The 15869-nt window shown below is 50.6% G+C and overlaps 2 protein-coding genes across 2 annotated transcripts; one reads left to right on the forward strand and one right to left on the reverse strand.

The window, feature by feature from the left end:
• The first annotated feature begins 1106 nt into the window (after positions 1 to 1106).
• On the forward strand, positions 1107 to 4920 carry GGN (gametogenetin). Its single transcript, XM_069078870.1, has 4 exons — positions 1107 to 1391; positions 2191 to 2286; positions 2573 to 4428; positions 4673 to 4920. Exons 1-4 carry the CDS (start codon positions 1107 to 1109, stop codon positions 4788 to 4790), a joined length of 2355 nt encoding a protein of 784 aa, XP_068934971.1. The 3' UTR covers positions 4791 to 4920.
• A 63-nt stretch (positions 4921 to 4983) lies between these two features.
• On the reverse strand, positions 4984 to 10614 carry PSMD8 (proteasome 26S subunit, non-ATPase 8). Its single transcript, XM_069078617.1, has 7 exons — positions 10409 to 10614; positions 9848 to 9920; positions 9518 to 9620; positions 7643 to 7808; positions 7242 to 7342; positions 5265 to 5376; positions 4984 to 5175 (listed from the first exon to the last, which is right to left on the reverse strand). The coding sequence occupies exons 1-7, from the start codon at positions 10568 to 10570 to the stop codon at positions 5038 to 5040; spliced, it is 855 nt and encodes a 284-aa protein (XP_068934718.1). The 5' UTR covers positions 10571 to 10614; the 3' UTR covers positions 4984 to 5037.
• Between the last annotated feature and the right edge of the window lie 5255 nt (positions 10615 to 15869).

Below are 15869 nucleotides of genomic sequence, written 5' to 3' on the forward strand. Positions count from 1 at the left end.
CACACACACACACACACACACACACACACACACACACACACACACACCCTCTCCAGTCCCCTCCAGACAGACATACATACATACACACACACACACACACAATGACACACAGACACACACCCCTCTCCACGTCCCCGGAGTCTAGGGACTAAGGCCTCGGCGCCGTCCTCCCACCCGCCACCCCCTTTCCTGAACCCCTTCCCTAGCTTTCCCTGTCTTCGGCTCGAACCCTTCTAAGCTCAACCCAGACTTTGAAAGCTGCTTTGCCGACTCCCTCAGTAGCCCCGGGCCCCCTTTTCTCAATGGGCCGGGGGAATTTTGTGAATGGGCGATCACGTGACCGGGCCTCCCTTTGTCCTCCCTCCCCCCTTTCCTCCCCTCTCTTCTCCACCCTTCCCCAGCAACAACGTGTGAACCCTAAGGGTTGGAAGGAGAAGCAGGGGCTGGGAGCCAGGGATGCCTGGGTCCGCAGGTTTCAAAAAAGAGACAAATCTTTTTTTTAAACGGAAGAAGCAGTTATTTCTACACGTCCAAACAACCCTCATCACCCCCAAACCTCTTTCCCTCCTCAAATATCTCCCCTCTTCCCAATTCTTTGATCTTTCCAAGCCTTCCTCCCCCAAACCTCCCTTCCCCCATTAGTTAACTATCTCTCTACCATTCAGCAGACATCCCTACATTTCCCCAAATTTCCCCTTCTCAAACCTCTCCCTCAAGTGTCCCTCCCTATCTCCCCCTCCCCCGAATTCCCCTTCCTCAAACATCTCTCCCCCAAATATCCCTCCTCCCCTCTTTCGCCCAGGCCTCCCCAAATATACACATTCTCCTCTCCCCTGATTTCCTTCCTTCCCCAAACATAAATGGATGGGTAATCTCTGTTTCTCAGCTGGGCTTCAGGACCTCCGACGGAGATGGGGGTGGGGGAGACCGTAGGAGGGTCTCCATGGCTCCGGTGGGAGGGGTGGGGGCGCTAGGCACAGTAAAAGACGCCCCCTTCTCCTTCCCCTCCCCCTCCATCCCTCCTTTTTATTCCCGGTCCCGGAGCCTCCCTATTATGCACCCCCCCTCCTCACCCCAATCTGGCATCCTCTTGGAAGAGGAGGAAGATGAAGAAGAAAAAAAAAAGAGGAGGAGGTGCAGTCATATTGCAGCGCCCAGAGCCTGGGACCCACCTGACTCCAGAGGAGGGGGCTCCCCTTCCTCGGCCCCCCCCAGGCCACGGCGCCCCCTCCTTCCCCAAGCACCTGCCTCGGTGCTCCCAGCAGGCTCCCAAGTGGCGGCGGCGTCTGCCTCTGCCTCCTCCTCTTCCTCCTCCTCCCTCCTTTCCTCCCTCGCTGTGGTGGTGGCGACGGAGCCCAGAACGGGGAGCCGGGCTTGGGGTGGGGGGGAAGGTAAGAGGGGGGGTTGGGAGACGGATAGATGGAGAGGGGAGGTGGTGGAGGAGGAGGGAAGAGACGGAGAAAAAGAGATGCGTCTGCCAGGTCCTAGCGCCCGTCACTTATTACCTTCCTGTGGTCCAGAACGCCTTGAGACACCCCCTCAACCCCTCCCCTGTCCCTAATGGGAATCCCCCCCCCCCCCGTTCCTCTTCACCACTATCCTAACTCTCTGCGCTGTTGGGGAGGAGGGGAGGGGTGGGATTGGGGCAGGGAGGGAGTGTCAAAGGGGTGGACTCTTTTGTAATGAGAGCATCTTCCTGGGGTGAGGCTATGCAGGAGAGGGTTTGAAAGAGGAGGAGTTATATGAGGGGGGGCTCGAAAGGGGCAGGACCCCACGGAAGGTGGGGTGGGGAGGGAAGGCTTGGAAGGAGCGGGTCGCGGGCAGGAAGGGAAATTTACTCCTAGGGTGGGACCAGAAGGGACTGAATTCTCAAGGGGCGGGGCCTGGGCGGAGTTGAGGAGGGGGAAGCCTTCTCAAGGGGCGGGGCTGTTGGTGGGGGGCTCTAAATGAGCCTTGGCCAGGACCTGGAGATTCCTGAAGGACGGGCCTGGAAAGGGGCTCTTGAGGGGTAAAGCCCTAGAGGAGCGAACTGAGGGGATGGTTTCGGGCCCAGGGAGAAGGCTGTTCTGAGACATTCCGTAGAGGGAGGGGTCTAAAGGTGTGGGCTGGGGGGCGGAGAATTTCGAGTCTGGGGGAGGGGCGGGGCGTGGTCTCGGGGTCTTTCCCCCGCCTCCCCTAGTTCTTTTTCAGTTATTTGTCCGCTCTGGCCGTTCCCCATCCCTCCTCTCCTCGGGGCTTGGTGTGAGCCCACACCTGGTCGGGAGCCCAAGTCCCACCCGGGAGCCGGTGAGTGTTTGCGGGAGGGACGGGGACCTAGGTAGAGGGTTACAGGTGGTGAGGGGAAATATAGCTAGGGGAAGAGGTATGGATTTGGGGCGTGGCTTGAGCTAAGGGGCGGAGTTGCAGGTTTGGAGGCAAGATCCTGGAGAGGGTGGGTTTGGGATGCCTTAGACTCAGCTAGGGGGAACGAATCAAGCGTATCGATCTGGCGGCCCGACTTGGACGGGAGGGGCGTGGCCAAGACGGGGGCGGGGCTATAACTTCTGTTGACCCCTGACTCCTCTGACCTTAGTTTCCTGGGGTGGGTTGTATTGCCCGCAGCCTCCCCACTCCCCCTCTCCCCACCCTCTGTCGCCCCGGGCTGAGAATGGGCAACGTGCAGTCTGAGCCGCCCGGCTCAGAGCCCGGCAAGTCCCGTGCCTCGCGGAAGGAGCCGGCGTCGGACCGTCCCGCTAACGCCAGCCGCCGCGGTCCCCTGGCCGAGACAGAGTCGTCGCCAGCGCCCCCAGCCCCAGGGCCCCCTACCCTGCGCTTGGCCCGCGGTCCAGGAGTCTGGTTCCCTGGGGGCCCAACCCCACCAGGGCTTTTGGTGCCCCCTGAGGGTGCCGCCGGGGCCCTACCCTCACCGTCTCAGCCTGCTCCTCTGGTCCCCACACCGCTCGACCTGCAGCCGCCCTCCGTACCGCAGTCCGAGGAGGCTCCTCCGACGGCGGCGGGAACTGCAGGGCCGCTGCTCCCTACGCCCCCTAAGTGGCGAAAGCCGCCGGGGACGCCTGTACCCCGGATCCGGGGCCTGCTAGAGACGCGCCACCGAGGCCAGGGCGACCCACCGGGCCTTCGCCTGCCGCCCCCACCTCCGCCCCCGCCCCTACCCACTCCACGGCCTCCAGCAGACGGGCCAGAGCCTTCCGTGGGCCCAGCCCTGCCGCCCCCGTCCCCGCCCCCAGAACCTCAGAAACCGCCTCCTGAACGGGAGGCACCCCCAGGTCGGAGAAGCGCCCCTCCTGGCGGCTCCCCCCGAGGCGGTGCGGGCGAAGGCCGGGCTCGCCAGACTGACAGCCCTGGGAGGGAAGGTCTGGCGGCCGGAGGCGGTGAAGGAGAACCCCCGCCGGCCGTTGAGCCGGGCCTCAGTCTGCTGTGCAAAGTGACCTTCCAGTCCGGCTCCCTTCTAGCCGGCGGGGCCGCCGCGCCTCCCAAGCCCCCAGTTCGCGGGAGCGGCCTGCTTTTCTCCTCCGAAGCCATTTCGTACGCCAAGGCGCTAAAGCAGGGCTCCCCGGAACCTGGGTCCCCTAGGGCCCTAGGAGAGGCTATCCGGGGTACCTTGGAGACCGAGGGTGGGGAGGGAGACGGAGAGGGGCCAGCTGGGATCCCCCCGGCTGTGCCACCGGCCCCACCTCCTCCACCAGCACCCCGAGCACCACCCCCACCTTACGCTCCCTTTCCAGGAGCTAAGCCCAAGTTCGATTGGGTGACCCCGCCTGAGGGCCCTGAACGCCACTTTCAGTTCAACGGGGCAAGCGGTGGTAGTGGTGTGGGGGGAGCGAGGCGGCGGGGATCCGGGTTGTCTGGGGCGGCTGCCCCTTGGGGGCCTCCCCCTCCGCCACCACCACCTCTACCTGCGCCGGGGCCTCGCAGGCCGGGCCCAGCGCTCCTGGCACCCCCCGTCTTCATCTTCCCGTCTCCCTCCCCGGTTGACGGGGAGACTCGAACCCCAGCTGTCAAGATTTCCCCTGGGCCGCAAGAAGCCCCCCAGCTGTCACCGCCGCCGCCACCACCTCCACTCCCACCGCCTACGCCACCAGCTCCCCTGGCGTCTGCTTTGCCAGAAGCACCTCCCGCCCCGGTACCCGTGCCGACTCCGGCGGTGCAGTCTCCCCGGGCTGCGGGACCTCTGTCCCCCGCCCCTGCCAAGCCTCGGGCCAAGAACAAAGGTCCTCGGAGCGGGCGGGGCGGCACCGCTCGAGAGGAGGGTGCGAGTGGCGAGGGTCCCCGAGACCGGGCGACGCCGGGCCACGGCCAGCCTGACAGTGGCGGCCCTCCTCCAGCTCGCCACTGGCCGCCCTTCCAGGTGCTCAGCTCCTGCCCTTGCAAGTGCTACTGTCGCCACCAGCCCCGGCACCGCCGGCTGCCCCGCAACGTATCAGCCTGGTGAGCAGGGCCTGGGGCCTGAGGCCCAGGCAAGCTGCCCCACTTCGGGGAGGGCTGGGAAGGGGCGGGGACTAAGGCACCACTTGAACCCAGTTCTTTGTGGCTCTTCTGCCAGGCTGCCTCCACCCGTCCAGACTTGGCCCAGATCTTTCTCCCCTGGGGCTTAAAATGAGAACTCTTGGGAGTGGGGCAACCTAGCTGGCTAAGCCCCAGGCCCTAGCTGCCTCCTCCAATCTTTCCCTAGGCTGAGCACCCCTACCAACCACCTGAGTGAACCCCCCTGGGTGGCCACAGTCAAGCTGGCTGGCTCCTTAGTGGCAGGGCTGGACCACTATGACCTACAGACGGCAGAGGCAGACTAAGGATGGGGGACGAGAGGGGGCTGCCGGACCACCTGGTCTGCCTCCAATAAAAGACCCTGGTCTGCCCTGCTGGCGCCTTCTCTCCTCTGTCACCCAGCTGGCGGGAGGGCCTGCCAGCCCCTGAGAATACAAGCCCTGGGCCTCTGCCGCGGCAGGTGCCAAGGCCCACAGAGGCTCACAGACACTGGACGGGTGACCTCACGGCCTTTACTGACCCGCGCTCCTCCCCTCTCAAATACGCCCCCCCTCAGACAATCATCTCCAGCTGACGGGCGTACTCGATGACTTGCTTTGCCAGCTCAGTGGAGGGGATGGTTGTGTCCTCAGGCTTCTGCTGCTGGCACTTGAAGCTGTAGTAATTGCTGGGGCCCAGGAGCCATCCTCTCTGAAAAGCAGAAGGGAATTCGGAGAAAGGTCTGAAGGGAGGGACCCCTCAAAGGCTCGAGCTCCCCACTCCCCCTGCTGTCTGAGTACCTTCTTGGCATACTCAGTCATCTTCTTGGGGGTGGTAAAGAAAAGGATTCGTGTGGCTTCAGCAAAGAGGATCTTTTCATAGGCCTTCTCAATGCAGCCGGCAATCTCATCCCTGGGTAGAAGAAACAGAACGTAGAGACCCAACTGGCTGGGGGAGGGGGAGATGAAAGGGAAGGCAGAGCTGCCCAGCCAGGGCTCACATCCCTTTACAACCCCTACCAGATGCTGCCTGAAGGTGACTCTGCCCCAGGTCCCTCTCCTACCCTCTCTTACCCCTTAAGGTCCAAGTATGGGCCCTGGCCTCTGTTTGGCCACTCATGTGAGTATTCCACAGACTAGAATAGGCTCTACCAACGGTCTATCTGAAAGGACTACTCACCAAGAGAGCTAGCTCAAAGAATGCTAGATATGAGGGAGTCGGGAGCCCTGTGTTCAAATTCAATCTCTTCTGACACGTAATAGCCATAAAACCTGGCCTACACCATCTTCCTCCTCTGAGACTCAGTTCTCTCTCATCTATGAGCTGGGGAAGCTAATTGTACTTATTGCCCTAATAAGGTTCTTGTGGGGACAACAATCTCTAACTGTGAAGGAACAGTAAGTGGTAAATAATGGCAAGGCCCAGTCACTTGCTACTCTTTTTTAGGACACGTTACACACCAGGTCTAGAACAGTATAAAGCATAAATCCTAGGGAGGGACTGAATGTATTTAATGCCACAATGTCTGAAGTTGTCATTGGTTCCAGCCCAATGTCAATATACAACCTGAATTCAAATAACCATTTTCACGCTCATTTACACTTCTGGCCCTGATTACATTTCCTCCAAGTCATAGAAGCTCTTAGCTGTAGTGTACGAGAGGACCCAAGTCTAAACTGATGCCCTCACGCACCCCCAAAATGGGTGGCCCACAGCCATGTCAGCTTAGGTTTTTACAAACTATAGGTTTAGATTCTCTACTCTCTGGAATTTGCAGCTAATTTTTCATCTTGCTTTCTGTGACTGGTCCTTAGCACCCTCAGATTTTGCCACGGGAAGCAAAAATTGTGGTTCTGCAAGAGACCTGGGTTCTAGTTCTGATTCCATCCCTGTCCTTGGAAGAATCTCCTCTTTTCTCTGCACCTCAGTTGAGATGAGCAGACGTCTAAGGGCTTTTCTAGCACCACTGGTGTCTAGGCCTCAGCTTTTGCCAGGTCAATGGAACAAGAATACTAATGCCAGGAGTGGCTAGGTGGCACAGTGAATAGAGCTCCAGCCCTGGAGTTAGGAGGACCTGAGTTCAAATCTGGTCTTAGACATTTAACACAAAAACTAGCCGTGTGACCTTGGGCAAGTCACTTAACCCCAACTGCCCTCCAAAAAGCAAAAAAAAAAAAAATTACTGATGCTAAGAATTCGAGTACCTCTAGACTTAGATTTGTGACCTAGTATATTCCATTTTGTGCTCACCACTGCCCAGGCAGGTGAACGTATATAGGACTTTTCGTATTTTACACATGAGGAAACAGGTTCTGGGTTCTGTTTTCAAAAGAGCTCTTTTCCCCAAGCTCACTGCCCCAGAGATTAACAAAAAGCCACCCCCAAAGTCCCAGCTGCTGACCACAGGCATGACCTCAAGTCCCCTCTCTGCTCAGGGACCCCATCTGAAAAATGAGGTCACTGAGGAATGTCTGGAAAAAGTGGGGTATGTGAATACTGGAATGTGTTAGCCTTGCCAATATGACAAGATCTAGAGAAACTCTGGCAGGCATGAATGTTACTGCTGCAGAGCCCAGTTTACAAGATGACCAGATCACAAAGCAACTGTGAACTGGGCAGGGAGGGAAGGTTTCCTGCTGCCAAACTTGTTCTGTCTGACTGCTGATACAAAGGGAGGCTGTCTGAGGTGAGTGTGGGCAGTGATGCCCAGCCCCCCAGTGGGGAGGATAACCTGGGGTACCTCCCCTTGGGGTAGCTTCAATGACAATGACACTCACCTTATCGTGTCCAGCAAAATGTCAATGAAGAATGTGTAGCTCTCAGCAGGGATATTTCCCTTGGCCAGGAACACCTTATTGTAGCTTCCTTCCATCAGGTACTTTAGGATATGGAAAAAATGTATCAAACAAGACCCCAGAGTTCAGCTCCCTATCCCCACTGCCTACTGGGCACACCCTGACAATAGATTTGAACCTCAAGGGCATGGCGAGATGACATCTAATACAAGGGAAGGCAATGTCACCGGGACAGAGACAGAGGAGGGCTAAGGAGATCCAAGAGCCCCCAAATATCGACACCATGGGTTCATTCTGTCCTCACCTGTTCCCACCCCTTGCCCACCAGAGACTCATGCTCTAGCCCTGTCTGAGGAGGGCTTCCCTGGCCAAGTTCCCCCAACCTGCTCTAAGGACACAGGATGCTTGATGTAGACATTGGTCTGGATGTCCTTAGCAGGTAGCCGCTCCAGCTCGGTGTGGAACTCGGCCACTCGGTTCTGGGACAGCAGGAAGAGCAGATTGAGGCCCAGAAGCTGGTGCATGTAGGCTGACTCGGGGAGTTGCTCCCTGTAAAGCGGGCCAAGGACAGCAATGAGGATGGAACCCTGCCCCAGATCCCAACCACTCCAAAGCACCCACCACTTTTTAGTTCTCCAAAACACAGACCTCCATCATGTCCCTGGACCTTCACAACACTGCTTTGAAGTGAAGCAAATATACAGAACTACTGCAGAAAGGTTGAAGACCCCTTTTTACATATGGGAAAACCAAGACCCAGGGAAAGGAAGAAACTTGTTCAGGGGTCATACAGGGTGAAGAACTCTTATGACCAATTAAGAGATGAAGTCACCGAGAGAGGCCCAGGCAGGGCCAGTGACTCCACTGTCCTGGATTCTAATCCTTAGTCCCATGACTGATGTAAGTGTGGACAAGCCTGTTGGGATGGTCTCTGATGTTCAGAACAGCTCTAGATTTTTGATTCCAGGACCCTCTGTGAGCCCTTAATACACCAAGAGTGGTAGATGGGATAATTTCCGCAATCTCTCAAATCTATACACGGATGCTTTCTACAAAGCAACAAGAGTGGGGGAAAGGACAGCAAGGTTATGAGTCTGTCCCTGGTTGGCTCATATCTCTTGCCCAAGTCTTCTAAAGTTCTGAAGGCCTTGCTTTGTTTCCTCTTAAAAGATCCTGAGGCCTGTAGCAGTGTTACTAATTTACTGCTCACTGGACAAAGGCTGTCTAAGAGCTGTCTGACCCTTGGAATCCTTTGCCCTCTGTTCTATCACTAGATAACTGAGGTAGCTAGTGGCAAAGTGGATAGAAAACAGGGGAACCCCATGGCAGGTAAGACTAGGCTGTGTGATCCTGGATACGTCTCTTAACCTATTTGCCTGGGTTTTCTCAAATGTAAAATGGGGATCATAAATAGCACCTACTTCCCAGAGTGGTTGTGAAGTTCAAATGAAATATCTTTAAAGTGCTTAGCATACTGTCTGGCACACAGTAGGTGTCTTATCAATACTTATTCCCTTCTTGCAATGGTTAATTTAAAAAAAAATAATACAAAAGGATGGCAAGCCATTCTTTCTGTGTCTGTTTTCATGAGTCTGTTCTGGCCTAGCAACAAAAAATCTCATCTTCTAAAGGCCAGGCATCTGGGGATAAGCCTCTCAGTACTTAATTAGACCCTAGTCTTGGGACAACAGAGCCTATCTGTACTAAAGCCTTTCCTGCTTGAAAGCACCTACTCTGAATTTTGTTATGAGCACAGCCTTCAAAAGGTCTTAACTGTGTCACTATAAACTATGAGGAAGCCTTTTGTTCGAAGAAGTTAAGAGACCTGTATTCAAATCTTGACTTTACTGGTACCTTGTTATGTAACTTCAGACAAATCCCTTCTCTCTGGGCTCCCTATCTGCGCAAGGAAAAGATTGAGCTCTGTGGTCTCCTGAAGTTCATTTCAGCTAAAATGCCCGGAACTGGTGGTGGCATGGAGAGCCCAGTGTAGATTAAGAAGCTGGATTCTAATATTTCCTTGTGACTCTCAACCAACCCCTATGCCAGACATAGTATAGATCTGGCTAAGGCCCCCAATTCTCCCCTTTGTCAAAGTTTTCCTTTGGGTGTAAGGGTTGTGGTGTAAAGGGACAAAGTAGTTTTACTACACTGGTACTTTTTATCCCTGATTAATAACGGTGTCAGTAGCTAAGCATCCCACAGAATATCAGAGCATGCCAGCCCCCCCCCCCCCACCTCCTGATCCCTCATCTCACTTGTAGTCAAAGTAATAGCATTTAAGCTGAGCCATGTATCGCTCAAAGGAGGGTATGTCCTTCCGCAAGATGCTCCATTGGGCACCAATCTCCAAGATGTCACCTGAAGAAGGTGGAGTGGAGACAAAAGAAAGGAAGAAGGGACAGGTCAATTGCTCAGAACAGAGGAAAAAAGATTCTCTCTAACCCCCATCACCATTTCTGCCCTCTGGCCCAGAATTTTTAGGGGAAAGGTTTTTGCCTTTTTTTTTTTTTTTTAAGGGGGAGAGGCTCTGGGAAAGGGAGATTCTGGCAGGATGTGGGGAAGAGGAAGGAGCAGGAAAAACTCACGGGCCAGGATGAGCTGCTGCTTGGTCAGTTTTGTACCCGTGGTAGGCAGGAAGTTGAGCTCCAGCAGCACCAACTGACCCAAAGGCAAGAGCAGAAGACGGACCAGATGTGCAGGTGGTCAGGAGGACTTGGAGGAGAGGGGAGGGGATTCCCAGACCTAGGCTGGGGCCACCAAGCACCTCCTAAAAGTCCCAGATCCTCGGACTGACTCAGCCGGGTTTGCCCGCCTCCCCCTGTGCTCAGGTCCGGTACGATCCAGCCTGACCCTGCTCCCCAGACGTCCCAGAGCGCCCCGCGCTCACACCCGGTGCGTCCCCGTCGGCCGGCCCCGTGCCCAGCAGTCCCGGGGACACCCCTTCCGCGCTCCCATTTGGTACGTCCCCCACTCCTCCGGTTCCCGTGCGGCGCCCCCCGCCCCATGCTCCCACTTGGTACGTTCTCTTCCTTGCTGTTCCCCCCCGTCTCGCGCCGTCCCGAAAATCCTCTCGGTTTGTCTTCCGTCTCTTTTCATTCCTCCCCCCACCCCAACTCCCGCGTCCCCGGCTCCACCCGGCCCAGCACCTTGAGGCGGCCCAGCTCCTCGCCGCACTTGCTCAGGTTGGGAGTCTTGCGGTTCCACTCGCCCTTGAGCTGCTCGTACATGCCGGCGGCTGCCTGCAGCACCGCCCCGGAGCCCCCAGCCCCACTCGCCCCGGCAGCCCCGTTCGCCGCCGCCGCCGCCATCTTAGCGACCGTGACGCTGCACGGCGGAAACGTAGGCAGCGCGCACGCGCCCCCCGGCCTGGCGGAAGGACCGGCTCCGCTGCCTCTCTGTTCCAAACCGAGGCGGGCCCCTGCGAACCTTAGCCTTGGAGCACGTGAGACCCAGGTCCCGCCCCCTGGCCTGGCGTCTCCCACGCCGGGCGGTAGGGGGCGGTGCAGCTAAGAGCGACCGCAGAGCTCGAGGAGGAGGGCGGGGTATGGCAGGGAGAAAATGGGAGCCCGAGGCTCGGTCACTTTGGGTTCGAATCCAGCCTCTGCCAGTCTAGATGACTCGGGCATATCGCAGCATCTGTGGTCCTCAGTTTCATCTCCTGTAAAATGAGGGGGAAATAGAGAAACAGATTAGAACCATGTTCCAAGAAGTTATGACCATCGTAATAATATAGTAATCCGGTTATTATATTACATGGGCATTTATATAAATTTGCGAAGCTAGCTTTACAAATGGTGTCTCATTTTTATCCTCACAACTCTGGGTTGTTGCTATCATTATGCCCATTTTACAGACAGGGAAACTGAGGCTGGTTTGTCCAGAATCATAGAGCTAGTGAGAATCCAAAGCAGGGCTCAAACTCAGGTTATCCTGGCTCCAAGTCCAGCAGTCTCTCTATCCACTGTGCCCCTAAGCTGCCACCCTAAGGGAACTGGTAGGAGCAGAGGAAGAGGAAGACAGAAGTGAGCAGAACCAGGAGGATGTACAATATTCCCAAGGATTACAATCATGAAACTGGGCCTGTGTGATTATGCTAACCAGGCTTGGCCCCTGAGAAGAAATGAGAAAACGCAATCCTTTCTTTGCAGAGGTGGGGGAGTGTGGGTGTAAAGCAGCACATACATGTATCATGGAGACTCAGCTAAGGACTCCTGTCTGCCTCCTGGGGCAAATCAGAACCAATCTAATCCATCCCTTTTCAGGCCTGAATAAGACAGGTTATAACAACAGCTAGCATTTATAGGACACATAAAGGGTGACAAAGTGCTTTACTAAATCATTTGTCTTATGTTTTTCTGTACATATGTCTTATCCTACTAATACTGTAAGTTCTTTGGAGAGACAGACAGACAGAGAGAGAGTTTCATTTTTCACCTTGGTGTCTGAAAACGGGAAGATTCAAGTGCTATAAGAAAATTTGATGGGGGAAAGATCACACACTGGAACATCAGGAATGACTTCATGAAGGAGTTGGCACCTGGACTGTGCTTTGAAGGAAGAGCAATGCACTATTAGGTAGAAGTGGAGGGAACACGTTCCAGACAATATGGACAGCCTACATGAGGCAGTTGAGAATAAAATGAAGTTGAGGAGTAGCCTATTGTACAATTTGGCTGTCAAAGTCATGTGCATGAAGATGAGGTAGACTGAAATTAGGTCCTAGTGCCTTAAATGCCAATGGAGGACTTTGTATTTTATTTTATACATGATGAGAAACCATGGAAAGTTGATTTGTGGAGGGGTTTGATTTGTGAAGAGGCTCCTGTTGAAAAGTAACAACATTTAGCCTTCTAGCCAGAGAATGAGTATTCCTTGGGCTGTGTTATCCTGGAGTTTATCCCTCTAGTAAGAGAAGGGGGATATAAACCCAAGTGTGAGAGTTTAGGGACCCAGCCTTCTAGCAACATTAAACATTTACTAAGTTCCTACTATGCGCTAGGCACTTCTCTCAAAAAAGGGTAATTTTCTGCATAGTGACACCTCTTAGAAAGAGAAGATGGAGCAAGTTTCCTGCCTGCTCACCACCCTGTGGAAGGAATTCTGATTTTTATAATAATCAATATGATATGTGTAATGACTATACTAATAGATTAGATTTTTCAGAATCACCTTTTCCAGCTTGTGAGTCAGACTCACAATGCAGCTTGAACTAATCAATCAAACTTTGACAATGCTCACAATCACTGGCATCCTTCTGCCTTTGTACTTGAAGTGCAGTGAATCAAAGATTGTAGAACCAACTTGTTTCCAACTCTGGTCCCGTGATCCACCAAGTAATGACCCCCAAGGACCCAAGCAATATTACTCCTATGGGACTCCAGAATCGTTGTATTGTCTTTCATTTGTGGGTTTGTCCTGGGAAACTACTCAAACCCTGGGAACGATTGTTTGTAATTCACCTTCCCCCTTGCCTTCCCACTTATGATTTATGCATATAATATAAAAAGCAAGGTGGAATTCCAAATTTGCAAATTTGCAAATCATAATGAAACTAATTAATCAAATGGCTCCCTGATTACTGGCACTTCGTCTCTGGCCTGATGTTTTGTCATTCTCAGGTTAGAGATTGGTTCAGTAAATAACATACCTAAACCAGGAAGAGCTAAAACAGAGAAAAAAAAATATAGACCAATTTCCCTAATGAATATTGATGCAAAAATTTAAAATAAAATACTAGTAAGATGATTACAGCAATATATCACAAGGATTATACACTACAACCAGGTGGGATTCATATGAGGAATGCAGGGTTAGTCCAATATTAGGAAAATTATCAACGTATTTGACCACATCAATAACAAAACCAGGAGAAATCATATGACTGTTTCAATAGATACTGAAAAAGCTTTTGACAAAATATAGCACCCATTCCTATTAAAAACACTAGAGAACATAAGAATAAAGGGAATATTCCTTAAAATGATAAGCAGTATATAAAACCATCAGCAAGCATTATCTGTAATGGGGATAAGCTAGAAGCCTTTCCAGTAAGATGATGAGTAAAGCAAAGATGCCCATTATCACCATTATTATTCAATATAGTACTACAAACGTTAACTATTACAATAAGAAAAGAAAAAGAAATTAAAGGAATTAGAATAGACAATGAGGAAATAAAAACATTCGTTTTTGCAGATGATATGACTGTACATTTAGAGAATCCTAGAGAAGCAACTAAAAACCTATTTGAAATAATTAACAACTTTAGCAAAGTTGCCAGATATAAAGCATCCACATAGATCATCAGCATTTATTTTATTTTATTATTTCATATCTAAGCATAAGACTATATATAATTTTTTCTAATTGTATTTCCTCTTTTTAGATTCACTGCAATGCTATAGCCTGTCAAGGTCTCTTTGGTTCTTGACTTGTCTGTACAGTGTATTACATATCCCGCTCAGCTTTTCATCATCTCCATATTTGATGAGTCTACCATATATGCCTTTTTTCTAGCGCAAGGCCAAACCGAGATCCTTGGGATACTCCATTGATGATCTCTTGAATTGATGACATTGAACCATTAAGAACTATTCTTTCATTCTACATCAGTACTGAATCTAATTTAATTATCATTTAGTCCATATATTTCTCTTTCTATAAAAACAGTATCATATACTCTTCAAAAACTTTCCTAAAATCCAGGCAAACTATATCTACAACATTCTCCTTACCTATCAGTTTAGTAACTGGCAAAGAAAAAAATGAAGTTAGTCTAGCATGACTTATTTTTGGTGAACCTAGATGACTCTTTATAAGGACCACTTTCCTTTTTAGATCATTCTTAAACAATCCATTCCAGAATTTTAGCAGGGAACACAGCTAAAATAAGTGACTGATGCTTTCATTGTCTATTCTTTTTCCTTTTTCAGAAAATTGGAACATTTGTTTTATTTGTTTGTTTATACATGTTTTAACATGTATGGCACAGTCCAGTAATATTCTGTTATATTCATGTGCCCTTATTTGTTTAGTCATTCCAGGCTGATGGGCAGCTACTTTTTTTCCTCTTCTATGCAAGGGCAAAAAGGGACGCTTTACAATTTTTTTGTGTGTTTGTGGGACATTTCTTTTTGTCAATGGCTTCTTTGGGTTATATGCAGAGGTTTGTTGGTAGATATTTAACAACCATCTCTTTGTTCCCAACACATTTTAAAGTGTAACCTTCAGGGGCAGCCAGGTAGCACAGCGAGTAAGAGCACCGGCCCCAGAGTCAGGATGACCTGGGATCGAATCCAGGCTGAGACACTTAGCACCCACCCAGAAACACCTGGCCGTGTAACCTTGAGCAAGTTACTTAACCCCAATTGCTTTAATAAAAATAAAAAAGCATAACCTTCATTACTAACTTTTTCTACATCACTCATTTTTTCTTTTGTAATTAAAAAAAATTAAACTTAAATACAACATAAGAAAAGGAAAAAGACACAAACTGAAATACTACAAATTAAACACAAAATGAGAAAAGAAAAAAGTTGTCATGTGCATAGCAGAATATGAGAGAATTCAAAATATAAAGTAATAAATTTCCACTTCTAGAAAGGCTATATAATAAATACTATACATTGTTTTCAGAGTTATTCATCTTTTTTACTTCTTTCTAGATTTTATTTTGTTCTCTGCTGTGCAGTTTTTACTTTGTTTTTTATCACCCTTCCTTCTCCTCCCACCCAAGTGGATACACACATACCATATATATATATATGTATATGTATATATAGTATATGTATATATACACACAATATAGATAGATATAAATACACACAATATATGCTATCTCTATATATACTGCATATACATACATATACACCCAAACATATGTACATACATATCCATACTTATACATATCTATAGTCATACACATATGTACATTCACATATATCTATGGAAGACCACACCATACTTGTTTTTGCTATGTTTTTCTGAACGTGGATAACATCTTAGTTCATAAGTCCAAGTCTTTCCATATTTTTCTAAATCTATCAACTCAACATTTCCTAGACAACAGCAATATTCCAACCTTATACTGTCTAGTTATCTTAAATAGTCTAAAATAATATAGATTTATATGTCTGATATAGAGTGTAGTTTCCCTATTTTTCTCTTTTGGTTAAATCTATTTTAGCTCAAACTTTGTCTGAGATTATGATTACTACCTGTGCTTCCCCCTCCCCCCACAGTAATAAATTCTACTTCTGATCTTTATTTTATGTTTGTGTGTATTTCTTATTTCTTATACCTCCTGACTCCTCTACTTTACTTCTGCCTTGCCCTCCTGTTACTTAACCTATCCCACCTCCAAGGATCCCTCCCTTATCCTCTCCCTCTGTCCCCTTACTCCTTTCCCACTTGTTTCCATCTGAATTTAGAAGATTTTTATAGTCTTCTAAATATATATGTCATTGTAAAGCCAAGCATGAGCAGCTTTCCAGAGGACTGCTGCTGTGAACAGCTTCAAGGTTCTGATTACATAGTATAGTGAACTCTCTATTTATTCAGTAATAAACTAAGACAAAACATTGACAGAAACCAAAGTACAGCATTCAC

This window comes from Petaurus breviceps, unplaced genomic scaffold (genome assembly GCF_028583685.1).
Source record: "Petaurus breviceps papuanus isolate PSGF00001 unplaced genomic scaffold, PetGlider_PUasm1.0 91041, whole genome shotgun sequence".
In the NCBI taxonomy this organism is placed as follows: Eukaryota; Metazoa; Chordata; class Mammalia; order Diprotodontia; family Petauridae; genus Petaurus; species Petaurus breviceps.